The sequence below is a fragment of the Cuculus canorus genome, chromosome 9 (genome assembly GCF_017976375.1).
Source record: "Cuculus canorus isolate bCucCan1 chromosome 9, bCucCan1.pri, whole genome shotgun sequence".
NCBI classification, from domain to species: Eukaryota; Metazoa; Chordata; class Aves; order Cuculiformes; family Cuculidae; genus Cuculus; species Cuculus canorus.
Window position 1 is genome coordinate 8,362,623 of NC_071409.1, and position 21,591 is coordinate 8,384,213.

Genomic DNA, 21,591 nt, shown 5'->3' on the forward strand with positions numbered 1-21,591 from the left:
CCTTAAAATAGTTCAGAAATAACTGCTTGCTGAGAGCGTTGATCTTTATGTATTTTTATGGCATTGCACTGCGGTCCATAAAGCAGTTATAAAAAAGCAGCATACATGAGGGCATGGGACTTTATTGCCTTTTCCTCTGTCCCTTGTCCTCTCTGACACATGTGACGTCACGCACGCTGCAAGGTTGCTCATACACAGCTCACTCACGTGAGCTTCCCTAAATTATATATACATAAAGAAATATATATTTATATATATATATAAATCATATAAAGAAAATAATTTCTCCAAATAACAATCTGTTCTGGAGTTCAAGTTTCCTACCTTTCGAGGAAGAAATAATAGGAATGCACACCTCCTGAGTGGTATTGGCAGTCTGTGAAGAAAAGGCAGCGTGTAATTATGATTTAATGGTATCCCTGAGCTCTGCCTTATGAGAAGCTACTTAAAGTTCAGGTTACTCTACAACCACCTGGGTCTGACAGCGGCTCCTGCGTACACTGGCTGGTCAGGACATGGTCTGCAGCATCACGTTTGTTTCATACATGTCACCAAAACACATCAGAAAGTAGTGGCCTTCAGCAGCAGCTCAAACAGTGCGCTTGCAGCAGTGACAGAGCCTCTCTCCAGGGTTTTATCTTGAACCACGCGAGGCAGTCTTAAGATTGTGTGTGTTTTAGCTGAATGTTCGGGATTCACAATACTCAGGTACAGTTTGACATGGGAAAGTAACAAGATACAGCTATTGCATATGAAGCGGTTCTGGACAGTATGGGTTCAGTAGAAAATACAGGCCTGTTTCAAGTTGCTTTTAAGCTAACTCTGTTTCAGGTGAAACAGTTCAGATGTGTGACAAACTGGCAGAAATTGGGAGTGAATATGTGGTAAAAGAAACCTATTTCTATCAATACTCCATGCTGCCCACTTGCCCACACCAACACTACAACCTAGAGCTCAGAAAGCAGTGACTTGGAACACCTCAAGTTACTGTCTTGGCCGAACAGTAAATATTAATGCAGTGCTTTGGTATCATTGCAGATAGTTGCCCGGCTCCTGAGAGCATGACGGTCTGGGTTAGGCCCACCTCTGTCTCCCCCCAAGCTGGGCTTTATTAAAACAGCCCTCAGCAGATCTGCAGTTTCTGTAGGTGACTGAGAGTTACATAGATTTTACTTTCCTTATTTCACAACCCACACTCCTACCCCTAAAAATACACAGCCTTCACCCACAGAACCATTACCTCACAGCCTTTTATTTCCTTTACTTTTTGGCTGAATCTTCTAACCTACTTTAAAAAAAAAAAAAAATTTCCCTAGCACGCTATTCTCTCCGGTTAGAGCACCGGCACCAGGAAGGTGTGCTGGGGCTGCACCGGGCATGATGGAATTTGCCATGGGGAAATCCACTGATATCAGTGGAACCCGCCCGCGTGTGAATTCCCGCGGCTCCTGCCACTGCTTTATAAGCAGGTGGAGGTGCAGCGAGCTGGCAGGACAGGCAGGCAGCAGCCAAGCCCTCGCTGAAGCACAGCTGCTCTCTGGGGTGGAAATGACTGGCTTCAGCAGCAAGAGCTTCATCCTGGTGTCCCTGTTGGGGCTCCTGACGCTGCTCCTGTGTGGCAGCTCCAAAGGTGAGTGAACTCGGGCGTTTGGTCCCAGGAAGCAGGTATCGCCAGCCGTGTCAGGCTGTGCCTGCTCGCAGCAGGCAGCAAGACAAGGGAGAGGTGGAAGGGAATTATTTCGACAAAGTACGCTGCCTAATCCTCCTCTCCTGTGAACGGGGAGCCGGATAGTCGAGAGGCTGAGCAGCCAGTACCCTAGGCAGCACGGCAGTGGGCTCCAAGTGGGTTTTTATTTACTTTGCTGCTTTCCTTCATTCCAGCACAAAGCAACCAGGATTGCTGCCTGTCTTACACCAAAGTGCGTCTGCCTCGGTGGGCCCTGAAGGGTTATTCTGAGCAGCTCTCCGGTGAAGTCTGTGACATCCATGCAATCATGTAAGTTACTTTTCAGAAAATCTTCTGGTTTTTTCCTGATATGTATTAAGCTTAGGATGTTTGTTTGGGCAGAAACAATGATTTGAACGTTATAAGCATGACACTTATTGCTTTTTCAAAATGTTAAATTAACTGAATAAGTTGTATGTGATCCCTGTAAGCATGTTGATAGGGACTCCTAACGCATAGGACAGCCGTACAACACAAATCTGACTGTCTAGGAATCAACTGTGCAGACAAAGACATGCTTTGCCTCCAGCTGAGGGCCACTGTAGCCAACACTGGTTGTTCATTTGCCCAAACTGTTAACAGATATATAAGCAACAAAGAGTTTTCTTAATTCATAGAGACTGGATTTTTTTTTTTTTTCCAAAGCCCTCCTAAATGTTGTTTTGTCACCTTAGCTGGACAGTAACTATTGTCCTTAGTCACACAAATGATTTTTGGCATCCAGCGAAGTTCTTTGTCTTGATAGTTCCAACAAAAGGAACACAACTTTTTCATGCAAAAAATTATCCTTGAGATTGAAGCAGCTTTTATATTTTAATTTCATTAGGTGTTTCTTTTTGTTCATATAGTATTGGAGGGGTTGTGGAGCATCCCATCTCTAACTGGCATTTATAAAAGCAGCTGCTATTGCTTATTGTGTAGAGTAACTATGATGTACGGTTTTGACCAAATACATCTTCATAGTATTTGCTAGCAGAGATTTCTAATGGTTTACTGATCTTTGTATCGTTATTTCTTTTCCAGTTTCCACACTTATAGTGGACTGCATGCCTGTGTAAATCCTAAGGAAGGCTGGGTGAAGAAGCATCTTCTTTTCCTGAGGTAGGAATCTAAATATCTAAATACTACTAGGCTGATGAAAATTGAGTATATACAAAAGCCCATTTCTTACATCTCCTGAACACCACTTCTGGTGGCAATGCTGAACATATTTGCCTTTCCATCTCCTGTCAGAGATAGCTACTCTTTTATAGAGTCTTCCCAGGGACAGTCATGTCACATGTCCTTTTTTTCTGCCTGAGCTATTCACTCAGGAGGTGCTCTGTCTTGGAGATATCTTGGACACCCACAGCTGAGGTCATTTATTTATGCGTTCTCTCATTCTTTTAACAGCCAAAAGCTCAGGAAGATGTCAATGTGATATGGTTTCCAGCAGGGAACTAAATACAGATGGAGCTGAAGAACCACTAGGTTCAACCTCTCGGCTGAGATCATCATCTTGTACACTGTTGTGTGCTTACCACTATCTCTGGCTTCTTTGGAACCATTGAACTCCTTGAGTTGATTCATATTGCATCGCTGTTTTGCTTGAATTAAGCATTTTGTTAAAGTTTCTACTTTTATTAATGTGTGTATGTTACTAAGACAACATGAGTATTATTTAGTAAGGACTGCCTTAAGCTGTTGTACACAATGTGAATTTTAGTAAGTTTATTGTGTGTTTGTTTTATTCAGGATGTGTAAAGTGGGTTATTTATTCTGTGTATTTTGTAACTTCTTTGGCATTGCCTTGTATTTCCTTTCAACTGTAGTTAGCATTATGATACCTCTTGATCTATTGTTAAACAAATTTGCTTGTAGAAAAAAAATTGAAATTGCAGTTTAAAAGAAAATAAATGTTAAAATCTGTATTTTCTGTGGGATATGTTTATTTTTTTTGGTTGAAAAAGGCGATATCCCCTTGAAATTCGTTCCTTTGCTTATGACCCTGCAGCTGAAGAAATTACAACAGTGTATTTGCACCTGCTAAAGCCATTTACCACCGTGCTCACTTTGGTTGCCCTATGGGCACCTATGAACTCCGTAGGATATAGTTCCTTCCTCTCCCTCAGATGGCAGCTGTGAATGAAGATTTTTCTTAACATGAAGACCTATTCTTAGCTCAGTTTCATCTTAAACAGATTTGAGGGAATTCTTCTTACCAGTCTCTCTGTTTGTTCAGGAGAAACCTTACACACATTGTTACTGGGCAAGATTCTAGCTCATCCTCAGGGGAAAAGTTATAATTATGATAAGACAGTCTGTTCTCAACTTAAAGGCCTATCTCTAGAGGAGAAATTTGCAGTGCTTTCTTCCCCTTTGTGTGTTTCCTACAGTACCCTATGATTTTTAGCATAATGAGATTTTCCTGATGCAAGATCTGTTGATGGAGGTCTGTAGTGCCTATTGCATCACAAATGATGCCCAATAAAACAACGGGACTTTGTGGAGCAGGTGGAACATGGATGCAGGTTGAATGGCAAAGACTGCTCAGCTTTTTAGGTACTATTACAGGACCCATGTGGACTTTGGGGATGTGACCAAGTTGGCTGTGTAGGTGTAGTCACTGTCAGCATCGGAGTCCTGCAGATGAATCTACATCTTGGCTTTTGGTACCTTTCAGTCACAAAGACAAGCATTGATTTTAATTTAATTTAAACTTAAATGTTAAGTGGTTTTGGTGTTCTCGAGAGAGGAGATGAGTGGTATTGGTTTTTCTAAATGGTGTTCATGAGTGTAAGGCTGTTATTTTCTTGTTCCAAAACTTGCTAGAAACTAAGCAATCTGCAGACCTGAGCACTGGCAATTCTGTCTGTGTGAGGCTCTAAAGGAGGAGGTTAATTTGCTTTAATTTCTAGCAGGTGAATTCCATAAGCTTGACATTAAGGAGGTAAGGATATATTGGCCTCTCAGAGAGGAGAAACCACCCAGTGTGTTCCACAGGGATTCCCATAATTTCTGGACCAAATTGCAGAGCTGTGCCTCATACCTATTGGCTCTGGTGTGGGTTTCTATTTGGGCTCAAATAGCTCGCAGGCTAAATCAGTGCCAAAAGATTGGTATGAACACAATAAATGGATTTGTGTAACAGCATCAGGAGGTGAGATTCCCCAGTCCTGCCCTGGGAAGAAGTAGACATTCATGGAGATGTTGGGAATCAGACTTATGTATGAACTTGGTGTAGAAAAGCCTAGAGTCCAAGCTGGCAAATTCAAAGCAAGGGAACAAAATGTGTGAAATCCTGTGGGTGGCTCTTTTTACAGTTAAAGGTTTTGTATTGCTTCCGCAATTCATCCTTCCTCTTGTTAGCCATGGCTCTGTTGTCACAAAACCCAGACCCTTGATCCACAGAGCTATGACTTGAGGGTTGTCTTTTTTAGTTCCTCTTGTTGTAGTTGAATATTTTTTTTACTACCAACCTCATTGGAGGAAAAAAAATAATAATTTGAAAATTGTTTTGTATGCTTGATAGCATAGATTGATAAGGTCATTATGACACTGGCAGGAAATCCACGTGAAAATAGCATGTCTCTCCAAACATTCCTGAGGATACAAGCAAGTTTTATAAGTCAGTGCTAGCTCTCCAAAATCATCAGATTTGAGGCCCATTTTTGTAAGTAACCTTAAGTCGCCAGATAAAAGTTCTGACAGCTCTGAAAAGTATGACCATTTCTAGGAAAACCTTAATCCTGATTACTTTGGTGAAGCTGTTCTGTGTTTGTGTGGGTAAGTTTATTTTTGCTCTATATCTTTGACCCACAGCTCCTAATTCATCATGTGCATTGTTGTTCAATAATTTGATGTGCAGTGTTAGATGATCATTTGGTGACTTCCCTTTTATATAGTTGGGTTTTTTTCTTGCAAAATGCCAAGGAAGCATTTTGTCAGAGCTCAGATATCATTTGGATAATAGGTGTTAGAGTTTTCCCTTCGAAGTCTCAGGGCAACTTCGTATTTCAGTTCTAAACTCTCCTGTCCTTGCTGTATTGAGACCTGTCCTCAGTGCTTCCTCTGCCTGTGTATTATTATACACTGTTTGTATATTAATCCGCTCTTTGTCTATGGGTTTTTGTACTGTTGTTGTTGTTTGTTTTATTTTTATTTTTACTTCTTTTTTAGTTCGTTTTTTTTCTTTTTCCTGAAGCGATCTCACACCATTTCCAGTCAGGACATTGCAGCATTTCATTATCTTGGGGTCTTTGTCAGAAAACTTTATCTTCATATATGGAATCATAATTAGACTTGCTCATTTCCTAATACTTTTTTTCCTCCCACTCCAGCACAAATCAACCATGATTGCTGCCTTTCTTACCCAGAGAAAAGTGCCTCATTGGGGTCAGTTACATGGAGCAGCTGTCAGTAGAAGTCTGTGAAAATAAAGCTGTTGTGTAAGTTACCAGTTTAAAGAATTTCAGTAGTATGACTGATAGTGATTGGTATTGTCTGATGCATGGATCTAGATCTGTTCCAGTTCTGGATTTGGATCTGTTCTTGGCTAGCAGGAAAATGTGTTTAAATACTATTCTTTCTCATATCTCTGTATCATCCTATGTAATTACCTATATAGATAAATGTATACAATGAGGAATGGCTGTCAGTATGCATTTTTATCTGTCGCTGCACACTGTGTTTAAAAATCAGTAGGTGTTAATGAAAGGCAGGAGAGTTGTTCATGATAAAAATAACAGCATTGCTTAAACAGTTTTGTAAGGAATAGCAAACCTTCTGCTGATTTAGTTTTACTGTTAAAATATAAAACCCGTCACATTTCGCCTGCTGAGCGAGTACTAGCAAGTTATTTACTGAATTACTGTCCAATTGATGGCAGCTCTTCTCAATCAGTTGAACACTTTTTTGTTCCCTGTCTCTTATTTTTTCGACCTTCCACTCAACAGAGGGCTGTAAAGCACGTGCAAACCCAAGAGACAAATGAGTGAAGGCCCTTCTTAGCCTGTGGTATGCACACTTTCAAGAATAGCTGTAAACCAGGCTTAATGACAAGGACACTTTTAGGTCTTTCATAGGAGTGTTGATAACGGGTCAGTTATTTTCAGTTACCAGTACCAACGAGCCCAGGTGTAGTAACTTCTCTCCTGATGAACCTGAATATATTGTTCAGCTGTAATTTTGTTGAGAAGTGAACTGAGGAATTAGTGAACCAAGGAGGGCTGTAGGCTTATGACACTGTCGCTTGATTTTAATGGCACACACCCAGCTGGATAAAAGTCAAACCAATACAGCTGCCTGTATGCTGAGCTTGGCTGTGGTACACCCTGGCAATCTTACTCCAAATACAGGTTTATAGGCAATGTCCTTTGCCAAAATATGAATAATAAAAGTATTTTTTAGTCTTCAGACTAATCCCAGTGCGTTACTTGTGTTAAGTTTATCAGCTGATTATAGTTACATGACTGTACGTAAATGGAAAACAATGATCTACGTTCTTGTGATCTTGTGGTTGCTCTGATTCGGGAGTCCTAACTCTGTTAGAGATTTGTAAATTGTTCCTTCTGCATTATCAATTGCAGATAACTTCCAGACAAAGCTCAACAAGAGTTGCTGGCATTAGAACATTTCAATATGGTATACAACAGATACGGTGTGTGGCTTCTATTATGTATTAAGCATTAGGTATTGCTTATGTAGCTATGTAATGCTTATGTAGCATTATGCATTATTTATGTAAATAAACCCAGGCACTTGTTTAATAGTCTTTTAGCCACTTTGAATTTATAGCATTAATTCAAAGACTATGCAATCTTCAAAATTAGACAAAATTCAGAATACTGTATGCTTAAAAAGCAAATATGTCACAGGAAAAGTAGAAGTTAAAATACTATTGTTGATTGTTATCATTAAATTTAAAATGATGTTTCTATAGTTTTGCTTATATGATTTCAGTTATATTCCTAAAAGAAAGTAAAAAAAATTACTTGTATGCATCCTATCTACATTCCCATGTTCCTCAGACTTTGCTATCCCCTAACTTTAAATTGCAAACTCTACTCATTTTTTTTTTATCAAGGAGACAATCAATAGTCTGAGTTGAGAGCCCTTTGAAAGAACAATATGCCTTATATAGTGTCCTTATACAGAGTTGTGCAGGATACAATTACAATGCGTGTGCTATGCTTAAGGGATTTTATCTACCATCATGGCCATACAGATTCTGGATGGTAAAGTTTAATGATAAAATTTAATCAAAACATAGATTGTTCTGGAAGGAACATGGCTTACAAGGGGATAAACTCTGTACTAAGAATTTATATAACAAATATTGAAATGACAGTAGATATCATCATTATGTACCAAGGGAAGAGAAACAGTAGAAATTGGTAAGAAGCTACAGCTCATACCTGGGTGGAGGAGACAGCAAAGTGCTACGCACTGACTGGTTGAGTCATCTAAATAGGGTTGTGTCAGTGGGGATGAGTTCAAGTAAGTGGTCCAACCTACAGTGACATTGTCAATCACACTGTCAAGATTAAAAGGCTAGTTTAATATATTTGCAGCATCATTGGTCAGGTACAAAGCTGGTGAGAATACTATAAACTTACAAAATAGGCAGATGGGAACTTGGGAATGACGGATTTAATTTGGCAGATAAATAGGAGCTGTAGAGTGATCAGTGTGGTGGCTTCATCTGTTCACTCATATGTGGCAGTATCTCACATACACAAAAGCATTGTTTTATAGCTGTACTTAAGGAATACAAACCAAAACGCTCATGCAAAAGTTTTCATGTAATAATATGTAAGCTTTATGCTTTTCTACAGTGATTTCTTTTTTTCAAATGTACATTTACTAGAGCTGATTGAAAAATATGGTCTTGTGTTCCAGTGGACAACAGTTTCAAATTGTTACAACCAGGAATAGGTGGTCAAAATGTCCTTCAGAGACAACTCAAATCTCAAAGATACCTGAGATACTGCAAATCTCAGAGTTGCTCACTCTATAACATGCTCCAAATCAGTATGAGAGTAGGCAAAAATGTCTTATAAATTTGAAAGTGGATAGTGCTGTATTAATGCAAACTGCAATGAATGGATGATATATCTTGTTTTGCCGATTCATATGATGTACATCAAAATGATGGTAAACAAGAAACACAGCAACAATGAAATGGGACTATCATACTTAGTGAACGTATACAGATATAAAGAAAACATGATGGTTTGTGTGAAATGCTTAATGAGTTTTGGCATCGTAAAAATTAAATATAAAAGCCCAGATGAGTTATTTTGACTTTTTAACTGAAACAAGTGTTGAGATGAACATGCTTGCACTCTAATGAAGCTTTCATGAAACAAAGTGGCTTCACTACTTATCTTTTTCAATTATGTTGTAGATTTAATAGAAATTCTGTTATTGGTAGGAATATGTCTTCCTTCTGACTCAAAGTCGTTTGACTCAATTGTGTGTTAAGTGTATATAGAAGAAGTGCTTCTCCTTTTTTTCCTCACTAGATGCAGAAAGACAACTCAGTGGTTTTTGTCTTGCAGCTCAGACAACCTAACCACAAAATACTTGCGTAATTACCTGATACTGTCAGCTTTGCTGTCTGGACTGGATGACACAACTCTGCTTAACTAAAAGGTCTTCAGCCCCCTACAGTCTGAACCACGGAAAGAAAGATTAAAGCCATTCCTATGTTCTTCTCAGAGAGGGTAAGAGAAATATGTTTTATTGGTTTCTTTTTCCACTTTGAATTTTTTATATTGTCTGGGCTCCCCATCAGCTTGGCAAGTTTAAGAGGAAGGGTTTTCTCTCAAAAAGTAGACAGCAACCAAAAACTTTTTTCAACTAAGTGAAAATTTGACTTAAACAAGTAAGAATGTACGGAATTTGCCTGTCTGCATGGGTTATGTAAGCAGTGTGAAGAAATGGAAGATGGAAGAAAAGAGCAAAGAAGAGAACAACTGTTCCTTTCTGGTACTTGTTATTATCTCACTGTAGTAAATAACACAGGAATCTATTCAAGTGAACAGAAACTTGAAGATGGCACACTTTCGAAGTGAATAGCAGCTAGTAATTTTTTTTATTCAAGGTAACTTAAACTGATAAAAACAGACATGCAGAGATGAAAAACAATTTTTGGGAAAGAAAACATTTTGTCTGTTCCATAACACAGCTCTTCCTCCCAGAATAGCTCTTACCTAGCAAACAGTAAGCTCCCACAAGATTCTGTTCTAATAGAAGCAATATAGTTTTAATGTTTCTCATGGCTATGGTGTCATGGTTAGTACTGGAAATAACAGAGCAGAAGTGAGAAGGAGCTGTAACAATTCACAGAGAAGTCTAAGTGTATAGTTGTGGCTGTTCAGGGAAGAGGAAGAAGATTATCTATACCAGAATAAAACAACCTTGAAAAATTACCTAAACCCATTTAATTAGTCAAGCTGAAAAAAGGAAATATCAGAGCACAGTCCTCGTGCATCTGACTGACCAGATAACTATAAGGACAGCACGTGAGAAAGGGCAGCATGCAAAAACTTCCCTCAGTAAAAATCCACTGCAACCATTACTAACATAACAGAAATAGGAAGTGGCTTTCTACATCTTTCCCTTAGCTCAGACTACTCTTAGGCTGCCCTTTCTGACTTAGTTCAGCGTACCACAGACTGACCTACTTCAGAACAAGTGGGTCAAGATACAACTTTAAACCAGGAAGCCTAAAACCCACTCTTCTCTGCAAGCAAAGAAGGTGTGTGAGTCAGAAACACTTTCTTCTTGTTATTCTTCTTAGGATGGTACTTTTGGTCAAGAAAAGAGAGATTTTCATACCTATGTTGGCAGGAAGAACCCAGAGTTCTCAAAAGGAAGCTCTTCATTGAAATCACATTAATTTTCCTTCAAACTGTCCAGCACAGTTATCTCCAGCACTCTAGATAAGAGTGTATCGCAGCCTTTCAAACAGCATTTGATTATTGACTGATAGTGAGGTTTAGAGTGCCTTAACTTTCTGATGCTCATGCAAACTGCTGACATAAGCAAAAAAAGCACTGGGAGCATCGATTTCTAAGTTATCTTTCCAAGCTGATAAGGTCAATACTTTTGATCTCTGTACATAAAAGCTGATCATCTCATCCAGAGATAAAAAAAAATGCTGGAGATCTTGGCTGTATCTCAGCATTTAATTTTTCTTTCCAGGATAGATGTTTTTGAACTCTTTATGGTGCGTATGCAGATTCTTTGAAGCTGGGCTTTCATCCCTTAGAGGTTGTGTGCACTCTTTGGATGCTAAAAAATCCAAAATCCAGGACAATTTTGCTCCAGCAGCGTGAAAATTTTCCTTCTAAAAGCATACATTAGTTGTCCATTCCCCTTCACTTAAAAAAGAGTTGCATTTCTGCTTAACAGTTTAGTAGTATGGACTTCAGCTCAATCTGCTGCATCGTCGGAGTTCCTGCTTGGCTAGTCCTCAAGTAAATAGCTGTGTTTAAGTCCTTCTTTTCACTCCTTCCCTACAGTTTTTGCGTTTGCTGCCTAAAGTCTCCTCACATAACATTATCTGTGCTACAGCTCCGGTCCTGTTTGGTCAGAAAGATGTGCTGTTAGCTGCTGTATATTTACTTTGCAGACAGGCCTGTCCTGGGTGGCATTCTGGGAAAAACTTCATCTCAGCATAGCATTAGCAATTTGTCCCCTGCTCCAGTGATCAGCAATGTTTTCTAGTTATTATACGTCTGGAGCAAACAATGCCATTATGCCAGCGCCTCTTTGGGACAGGCTGGATAGCAAGTCCAGAGCTAAGAGGGACAGACTTCTGCTGTGATTTCCACTGCTCCTGAATCTTCTGCAAGGAAAGACAAGGCCCGATTTGACTTATTGTCTGCCAGTGTAGTTATTGCCTCTTAATCTGTGATGGGTGCATGTTCAGATGGAGATTTACGGCAAGAAAGTGAGGAGGGAACGTGTGAACCACCGGGTACTGATGTCATGGAGCTCGGCATCCTCTCCACTTCCCTCTCCTCTGTTTAGAATGGGCTGCATTTGCCCTTTCTGTATCTCACGAAAAGAAAACACACACACAAAAATGTTTTTTGGCGTATGGTATGCAAAACCTGGAAAAAATTATTGTTCAAGAGAATTGCAGTAATTGATTCAGTGATGCAAATACAGCCCTGAAGTACAGAATTGGAGAATGCTTACTGTCTGTTCCAGTGGAACTGCAGATACTTAGGCCGTAAAGATCTAAAAAGCCTTTAAATTTGCCTAAAAAAATAAAATGTAACACTTTTAGTTGATTAGAAGTAACACTGAGAGCACCAGAAAGGCTGCACGAATGCGTATTTATGGAGAACAAAGAGGTTAACAGAGGAAGAAATGCCCGTGCCATGTTCATGGGTCACATCGCTGAAGTTAAAAGAACAGAAAGATATTTAAAGATATTAGAACGTTCAGAAATTATAATCTGGGTGGGTACATATTATGCTAAACCAATACAAAAAGCTGTTAAGAGACTGGAGACCACCACGATTCGGGATTGTTCAAAAAGTTATTTTTGAATAGGGTTGGTCCGAGTAAGTCAATTCAGTTGGAAGGCTGTTTGGATTATTTGTTTTCAATAGGAATACTTTTCTACCTCAAGACTTTCCACATACAAAAAGACAAAAGATTAAAGCAAACAAATAGGAGCGAAAAAATACAGAGACCACTTTGTCCTTCAGTCATGTCACAGACTAAATCTGGAATTGGTCATTGTATTTTATTTCCTGGCTTTCAAAAAAACCAAAGGACTTTCTTCAAAGTGAAGCTGTAGGGAGCCATGTGGGTGTTTTTGGAAAAGTCACGTAGTGTTACACACTGACCGGGACTGTCTTCAGAGGGACACGGGTAAACGCTGTGGGCTACCAGGAGAGGTACTGAATGAAAACGTGTTCACTGCTTCCCCCTGTTGATGCTCTTCAGGCATTTCTACCAAGAGGATGAAGACTCCCCTTTTATGAGGGTTCACACGGAAAAGACAAGGGGTAACGGGTAATGCTCCTGGGGAGATCCCAATTGGACCCCAGAAGAAAATTTTTTCACCATGAGAACAGTTAAACATTGGTATAATCTCCCCAGGGAAGCGCTGTGTTCCTCTACACTGGACACTTTAAGGCTCAGCTTGACAGGGTTCTATACCATCTCACTGAGACTATATATCACCTAAAAAGATTGAACCAGATGATCCTAGAGATCCCTTCCAGCCTAGCATTCTATAATTTTCATGCTTTTGTATCTGTCCTGACCTCTTCTTTAAAACAAATCAAGCCCATTAGGATTTTATCATTCTTTTTTAAACATTCACCTGTGTAATATATTTAGTTATTAAATTAGTTATATTTGTCACTTAATAGTGACAACAGCTTTGTTGTGCTGTTACTTATGGCTCTTTAGGGCTCCAAATTCCATCATTTTTTGGTGCACTGTAGCTTTTAAAGATCTGACACTTTCCTTCCATGTCATAAATTAGATGCAGCGCTGTATGAATTATTTAGTTCGAGCAGTTCTAGCTGATGGCATTCAGTCAAGATGACTTGACTGGGAAAATTAGGAGCAGCTGCACAGATGGAGCAGAGCAGGAGGAGGACAAATGCCTCGGTTGCGCCTCCACGTCCTCCTCCTGTCCCGGCTACCAGCATCCACGTCTGGTAGTTAGGTGTCCACATGTATGGATGCCAAAAACCTGTCTGTGGGGCTTGAAAAGACAATCTTTGCACTGATGCCCTTCTCGCGCATGCGTGTAGATGATGTTTGGGCGTTGCTATGGCAACGAGCTGATGCCAACGGCTGGAGGATGAAGCTGAGGAGGCTGCTCCTGCGCTATTACCCACCGGGTGCGGAGCGGGGTGTGGGGGGAGCTGGGCTGGGGCAAGGGCTGGTCATTTGGCAGGCAGCGGGGGGTGCAGGGGTGGCACAAGGGATGAAGGTTTTCATCACCCCAGTCACCGGCCAGGGTAGCAGTAAGCGTAGAGATGATGCACTCGCAGTTGGATTATTCAGGCACGGGTGTTTTGGCTTTCTGAGAGACTTCCAGCTGGAAGGAGCAGGTCCAGAGGAGGCAACGGAGATGCTCAGAGGGCTGAAGCACCTCCCATACGAGGACAGGCTGAGAGAGTTGGGGTTGTTCAGCCTGGAGAAGAGAAGGATCGGGGGAGACCTTAGAGCAGCCTTCAGTACTGAAAGGGACTCCAGGAAAGCTGAGGAGGGGCTCTTGATCAGGGGGTGCAGGGACAGGATGAGAGGTAACAGTTTTAAGCTCAAAACAGGGGGATTTAGACTGGATATAAGGAAGACATTTTTACAATGAAGGTGGTAAAACACTGGGGCAAGTTGCCCGGAGAAGTCATAGGTGCCCCATAGCTGGAAACATTCAAGGTCAGGTTGGATGGCTCTCTGAGTAACCTGATCGAGTTAAAGATGTCCCTGACCCTGCACGGGGTTGTCCTGGATGGCCTGTAAAGGTCCCTTACAGCCCAAAGCATTCGGTGATTCTATGAAGCAGCTGTAGTTAATAACTGTAATTACAGGGGCTGTAATTAATAACTTATCCTTGAGAAGTCAAAGCAGCCTTATTTGTATTGCAGAAATACCTTAAAATGTCAAAAGTGACAGCAGTTGGCACCAAAAAATGTATATGTGTTATCAAAAGTCCCGTTTAGCAAAATGTTGCCACATTTCTTATTTTTATGTCTTTGTTTCATTAATTTTCTGAGCAGAACCACGCTTGGAAAAGCTATGATGCTAGGCTGCCTTCATGAACTCTGTCAGGAGACTTAATGAATTTTCAGCAATGAAACAAGAAAGGAGATGGTCAGCTCAGGAAATGTACTGTGCTAACAGATCTTTCTTTCAAATTAAATACTTTTCTTATGGACTTGGTAAAATGCAAAATGACAGAAAAATTAATCTGAATTATCCTTTCCCAAAGAAAACCAAGGAGCAGCAGAACTCTTTAACATCTGCTTCAAAACAGGAAACAGTGTGGTTACACATTTTAATACTTCAGCTCATTAGAAGGTGTAAAGATGTCAAAGCGTATCTAGAAACGGAAAGTGTGATATGATTTTCTACACATTACTGCACACAGGCCTTTGTGAACACTGGAATAAATATAACAGGTTTTGTAAAACATGTTTTCCAGGCTTCTTGGAACACCAAACTACAGCAAATATCTTCAGGAACATTTCTTTGAAAATAGAGCTGATGAAATCATGCAGAAAATTGTTGGGGAAGAAAAGAGCTTGTTCATTTCCACGATAGAAAACGATTCATAAATAATAATAATATTTAATGTATTTTATCGCATAAATGCCTCAGAGTTGTTCATCACCCTGCTAATTCTCAGCAAGAACAGTCAGCCTCCTTCTAGCTCCAACAACTAGAACTGGGGCTGCTGAAGTCAGTGGAGTGATAAAAGTGCACACATCGCTGTCTACAGTGTATCTTATAAAATTCCATACATCTAATTAAGACCTTTTTATCACTATTTTTTTAAAGGAATTATTCTGGAATATGTACAAAGTGATGAGCTAAAGATCAGATCTATCGATTTACTTAATCTCAGACCTGAGTGAGTATGATATAATTTCGGATAACAACATTGCTGTCTTACAACACGCTCAAATACAACTCTGTTTGTTTGTTTTAAATGTAATTGAGTCAGCTATGTCTTTGTTCACTAAAACACACACGCAGAAGAGAAAATAACATAGTCGAATCTTTCTTCTACTATTTTAAATACAGAATCTTGTATGTCAGTTGAGTATTACTGTCATGCTTACTGAATAACTTTAGTAAGAGGGAAGGAAGGAAACAAATCAAAGAAGGTTTATCCATCTTTCTTTAAGCTGTTACAGAATAAGATAAATACATGTCTTTTAACTGCTTACTTCAGTTTTTCTGCAAGTAAATAATATTCTTGTGTTTGTATTCATAATTATTGCCAGAAGATGAAATCTAGAGGTTCAGGTTGGCTTTTTTTTATTGCTGTTTTCTTTTCTTTTTTCTCATAATTAGCACAGATGTTGTAGCCTTAGTAGAAGAAATTCAAAAAAGAGAACCTCTCATCACATCTTCGTACAAGGAACATGTACTGTATTTATTAAAAAGACTGCAAGAGAAGCTAGAAGAAAAAGATGATCGAAAGTTTAATCTTTTTAAGGTCAGAGGCCTCTTAAAAATAATTTTGGAGGTTGCAGTTATGATAGTGTGACTATGTTTTTACTGCTGCGTATTGTGCCTGAGGGCAAAATTTGGACTTTATGACCAGATTCTTGTCTCTTTTCAATCTGCACTGTTTAGAGCAACTAAGCCTGACTTGGTTATGTCTGCCAGGAATTCCCCCAAAACTCTGGGAAGTGTGACTGTGCCTAGACACTGCTTAAACAGCCTTATGTACAAGCGCCTGTTTGGGACAGAGAGAAATATTTCCTATTTGTCAAACAGAATTCCTGTGGACCAGCACACCCATAGCTGTGTTTAAACAAAACCTGTAAATAGCCTCTAAATAAATTATGACTGGGAACAACCCAAGATATATTCGTAACCTTCTCTACTTGTTCCAAATTTTATGAAAATTATGGCTTTTTTATGTATTCTGCTACATACAGTAATCCTTGTCATTGCTTTCTGCCATTACTATTATGTTTGGATATTGGTTGTTTGATATTCAGCTTAAAGGCAGGACTTCAAAAATTTATTTTAAATTAGTAAGCTTTTTAAGAAAAGCGATTAGAGAGATCTTTCAGGCCTTCAAATCCAGGATTCAGTCTGGCAGAAGAGAATAGATTTAATTGTATTTAATTGTGGAAATAAAAAATAAAATGACTTCCAGCGACTGCATGTTGCAATCTGAAAAATTAAGTGTTTTATCTTTATTGTGTCAGCAGATGGCAATATGTAGCTGTTAAAAATTGCTGGCCAGTGTTCTGTTATTGATTGTTACCTTAAATTTAGAGAGAAAAAGGACAAGTTTTGTGTACTTTTTTTGTCTAAAACACCCCCTTACACTCTGCTGGATATAACTTGTGTTCTTCTGACCAATGGTACACATCTGGGTGAGTTCTGCAAAGGTCTGGGTTTCTAACCTTGAAAACAGAGCTCTATAATAAAGCATCTTACCTTAAACCAGAACAGAAACTTTTAAAATTTATGCTTAACTGAGGTAATATGTTGCTTTTCACAAGCTTTTAAAATAGCTTCACTGCAGAGACTGACAAATCATCAAATGCTTGCTCAAATTGCAGTGTAAAAGATGTATTTGTTCTTTGTTGGGTAAATATCACACTTGAGCTTCTGCATTTGCAAATACTAAAGGCAGGCAGATCCAACCAGTGCTCACTTATTTCCTTCACTCAAGAGCTGCTAGAAGTGTATGAAAACAACTTGTTTTATGTTTCAGCTCAATTTAAGACTTGTAAATGAAACATGAGTATCAGATGCTTCCGAGATACTGATAAAATGCAAAAGATGGGTGGGAGTGAGATTGTAATGTTCCGTGTGTTTGCATTGTTTGCAAATGAATATTTTTCTCCTGTTGCAAGGGAGCATAATCTTCAATGAGTGTATAAACCCATCTTTTTGTTATTTCCAGTAATTGTGGTGGCAATGTTGTGTTAGGCAGCCTAACAGAGAAGAGAAACAAGCTTTTGTAACAGTTTCTTGGGGTTTAGACTATTACCTAGCGATGGTCAGCTGTAGGGATTTGCAGATTTTTATCTTAAGGACTGCTGTAGCAAATTTTGAAGAACCGAATTACTTTTTTTTTTTTTAATATTGCCTTAGGGTTTGATTGTTGTGTCATTTGCACAAAGATTTCTTGCTGGGTTAGAGTGCTGTGGATGAAGCAAATGCAGCACGGGGTGGTGGAAGAACAGAATTAGTCCTGTGATCCGAAACTGAACATAAACCCATCTTGTTTTCCTCCCTTTTTTCCATAATTGTTAAATATTTCTGTTGTTCAGAGCTGCCTGCATAGACCCCTAAAAATATAATGGATCAGATTTCTATCAGTTTCCATAATTATCCATTCTCATTTGCAGATATTTGTATACTGTGGCTGTTTGTGAAAAAGCAAAATATTTCTATCATTTCCACATCCTATTTGCCCAGTACCACTGCTGCAGCTGGAAGTACAACTTTCTTACTTTCTCTAGAGAACAGAAATTGCTGTTTCTCTGATGTAAAATACCTGTTCTGTTTCTCTCTCTCAGTACTTCGCTTGACCATTGCTGTTTCTCTTCCACTTTTATCAGTCCCTATTTTTCTGTGTAGACAATCTCTGAGCTCCCCTCATTTTCCATTTAGAGACAAGCATCTGGGAAAGCTAGAGAAAAGAAGAAAAAGTTGAAGTTCTGGTGATATCATAGTCGTAGAATATCCTGACTTGGAACATTATGTCAGTGATTAAATGACATCGCTCGTATATCATTTCTTCTTTATTCTTACACTATAGAGAAGACCTAGTGGACCACTGGTGTATTTTTAACATCCCTTTACTTCAGTGTCAGCAACTGGTGTGACTTCCCAGGTTATGATTTTATTACTCTTTAGAGTCAAGCAGAAGCCAGCTTGTAATAGGTGAAAGTCATTAAAATGCAAATTTTGTTATGCAGTAGCCACCTTATATTTTTTATCCAGATTACGTATTTTTGTAATTTTCAAGGTATCATGGCTCACTGATTTTCATTAGTAATACTTTAAACCATTTTCACCTATGTTTAATAAACCTTAATACGTATTGTTATGGGTTTGAGTCCGTATACGTGAAACATACCTACTCTCTGATTAAAGGAACTTAAAAGCTATGTTAGGACAAAATGACCTCCACTACATAAACAATTCAGGCGGACATCAAGTTTGAAATTCCCTCTTTGAATTTTGTCTCAATAAATGTCTTTGTTATGGTTCTGCAAGCTTTTTCTTTATTATTTTTTTTTTTTTGGTCAGGAACTCCTAGGATATAGATGTAGCTTATTTCTGTTCTTCTTTTTTAAAACAAAATTGTATATTAGTGCAAAGCTCCCATAACCTAAAAGACTCAAAGTACTAAGTTCAGCTGGATCTCTTGGTTCACTATATAAAGCTTAATACTAGCTGGGTTTTCTTCCATCAGCGATCTCATTGGCATACTCTCCTCCCTCATTTGGATTTGCCCTTTCAGCTCTGGTCTAGTGTTACTTTGCTGGTCTCAGAGAGGGTGGAGAGAAAGCAAACATGGGGGAGAAGACAGTTCATTCAAGCAAAATATAACTTTGAAATAAGTACCACATAATAGCTGCAGTGATAACCTGCTCAGGCATTGGGGCTTTTTCAGTTCAGGATTAATGTATTACAGTAGTAACTGCTGATCGGACAGGAGGAGGAGAAAGTATTAAGCTACTGGATATTTTAAGCGTTATTTTTCTTTTTGAAAGTGCATCTAATATTGTTTTCTTCTCTCTCCCCCACTTCTGTTTCAGGTACTTAGAGCACATATATTGCCACTGACTAATGTAGCGTTTAACAAATCTGGTTCTCGGTAAGTTGTTTTCAAAGTCAAAAGAAATAATTTCTAATTGAAGTTTTGTATTTGTACATTAAAATGTAAGAGAATTTCAGTGTTTGTATCCTTCTGCAAAAAGTATTCGGCTGTGCTGCTTATGATCAGCTGCAAGCATGATTGGGGATTGATGTTCAGACCTCTGTGGGAGAATCGATGGGAGATGCAAAAAAAGTAGATGGTGAGATTCAATTTATGTAGTTTTTTTCTTCCTAGGTGATAATTGACAAGTATCATGTTTCAGAAAGAAGCGCCTTTATGACAATAAAATGAATATTACTGAAAGCTAATGAGTCTTTGACATAAATTCATTTTGGACCTTCACTGTAGTAGAATTCCATGTTAATTGATTTCACTGTGGGCATATGCCTAATCACTTTTTCCCTTCATGTCTTGAAAGCAGTGTCTTGCTTTTTAGTTGAAATGTGTTAAAGATTACAAACAAGTTTTTCATGAGTAATATTTTTTTTAAAACTAAAAGAGAAGGACCTTCTATGGTAATTAACCTGTATTTTTGAAAGAAAGGAAAGTTTTAGGGTCTAAGACAGGGCTAACTGAAATTTGTGGAAATAACTAATTTGACCGTGCACCACGACTAGTAAGATATTTACTGTATTTGGAAATTAATTTCTCTTTGCTTTAGATTTATCACTGGAAGCTATGACAGAACCTGCAAAATATGGGATACTGCTTCAGGAGAAGAGCTACGTACGCTGGAGGGACACAGAAATGTTGTCTATGCAATAGCTTTCAATAATCCCTATGGGTAAATAAATTTTCTCTGAGATACATTGTAATTGCTGATCATGTTATTTTGCAGATACAGAACTCTTACTCAAACTTTAACACGAAATAGACTATCTCAAATTGAAAGTGTTCCAATTCTGAGCTCGTAAGGTTCAGCTATAGCTAATCACCATGGGATGGCACTGTATGTTATTTGTATAAGAGATACATTCAAGCATCTTTTCTGCTATAATTTTTTAAAATGAAATTTAGAAATTCAAAGCATAATCTTCAGTGTCTTGAAAAATACAAGTGTAAGTCAGTTTAATATATTGAAACACAGATTCATTTCAATAATATCTACATGATCAGATTTTGTTCTGAATGCTAATCATTCTTTACTGCCTCCGTGTACTTGTATATGATGTGAGGTAAAAGTACTTATAACCGCTTGTGTTGCTTCAGTTAAGGAGAAAGAACATTTCTGTCACAACAAAAGTGGATTTCTTCATTTGGCATTGCACACTCATTATTTTTTAGGACAGTGTCAGAGTCATTGGGTAATTTTTATAAAATCCACAGGGTGCCGCCCTATGAATGTCAAATGTGAAATGAAGTGTCTCATTACTGCGCCAGGTTAGAATTGGCATTTGTTAGGTGAGGGGAATTACATTAGCCAGTGAAGTTTCATTGTCATTTGCTTCATGTTGTCATGTGTAACTAAGCATTTTGTTTCTCTGAAAAATAATAGAAAACAATTCCTAGCTTTATATTTAATCATCTTTCTTTCACTGTTCGATGTCCTGTTTATCAGGCAAAAAATATCAAAGAAATATTAAAGAAATAAATATTAAAGACTTGCCATTACACTATTTAGAGCATCACTAATTTCTTTCTAGACTTTATCTAATTCAGAAACCACTCTGTCAATGTCTTATATTCTGATATTATTCTTTACTTGAAAAAAAGTAATTAATGAAATTGGTTTATATACTCCGAAGAAACTAAGCTATGAAAAAAATCTGTGCAAAGATCAATAACTAGACTGTATCATAAAAGTGAAGAAGTGCTACACAGTGATCAAAAATCTGAGAAGAGCCTTGAGCTACTTTTAACTTAAAAGGTCAATAAAAAAGAATCTTTTTTTCTGCTTTTTTTTAGGTTTAGATACAATGCTCCTTGCCACATTTTCTGGGTACCTCCCATCAGTTCAATCTTGCTCTAACTGCAGTGGTCACGACACTTCCACTGACCTCAGTGGAAGTGGAGTTTGGCCTCTGAAATTTGGCTAAACCTGCTTATAAAGATTTTATAACTGTGGATAAACAGACACTATCTGATGGAACGAGATAACATTTAAATATATCTGGAAGCACAGCAGATAACCTCATCTCTAATGTAGGTTAGCATCTTCTATGCCAACAGAGAGGCACAGTGGCTCTTTTAGAAACTAATCATATTTGCTAATTTTTTTCTCTTTACAAAACTTCTGTTTGTGAAATTCTGTTCCAGGATCTTGTAGTGTGGCAGAATGCACCAAAATGCATGCAGGCTTTGGCAACTGAGGATTGTT

The 21,591-nt window shown here is 38.5% G+C and overlaps 2 protein-coding genes across 2 annotated transcripts in view; both read left to right on the forward strand.

Annotated features, from left to right (window-relative positions):
• Nucleotides 1-1,347: 1,347 nt before the first annotated feature.
• CCL20 (C-C motif chemokine ligand 20) lies at nucleotides 1,348-3,620 on the forward strand. The gene is made up of 4 exons (XM_009565922.2): nucleotides 1,348-1,630; nucleotides 1,882-1,996; nucleotides 2,750-2,827; nucleotides 3,119-3,620. Exons 1-4 carry the CDS (start codon nucleotides 1,378-1,380, stop codon nucleotides 3,144-3,146), a joined length of 474 nt encoding a protein of 157 aa, XP_009564217.2. The 5' UTR covers nucleotides 1,348-1,377; the 3' UTR covers nucleotides 3,147-3,620.
• A 4,373-nt stretch (nucleotides 3,621-7,993) lies between these two features.
• DAW1 (dynein assembly factor with WD repeats 1) overlaps nucleotides 7,994-21,591 on the forward strand; it is a 312,498-nt gene continuing 298,900 nt past the window's right edge. The window contains exons 1-6 of the mRNA XM_054074522.1: nucleotides 7,994-8,100; nucleotides 9,407-9,432; nucleotides 15,251-15,323; nucleotides 15,770-15,914; nucleotides 19,213-19,271; nucleotides 19,936-20,058. Coding sequence (XP_053930497.1) covers nucleotides 7,994-8,100; nucleotides 9,407-9,432; nucleotides 15,251-15,323; nucleotides 15,770-15,914; nucleotides 19,213-19,271; nucleotides 19,936-20,058 — 533 coding nt within the window. The remainder of the gene's footprint in view (nucleotides 8,101-9,406; nucleotides 9,433-15,250; nucleotides 15,324-15,769; nucleotides 15,915-19,212; nucleotides 19,272-19,935; nucleotides 20,059-21,591) is intronic.

Excerpts from the sequence above, each read along its gene's own strand:
- CCL20 (XM_009565922.2), top strand. The coding sequence starts at position 1,378 with ATGATGGAATTTGCCATGGGGAAATCCACTGATATCAGTGGAACCCGC. Across the intron at positions 1,997-2,749 it reads TGTGACATCCATGCAATCAT|TTTCCACACTTATAGTGGAC; the intron begins GTAAGTTACTTT and ends TTTCTTTTCCAG. Across the intron at positions 2,828-3,118 it reads AAGCATCTTCTTTTCCTGAG|CCAAAAGCTCAGGAAGATGT; the intron begins GTAGGAATCTAA and ends TTCTTTTAACAG.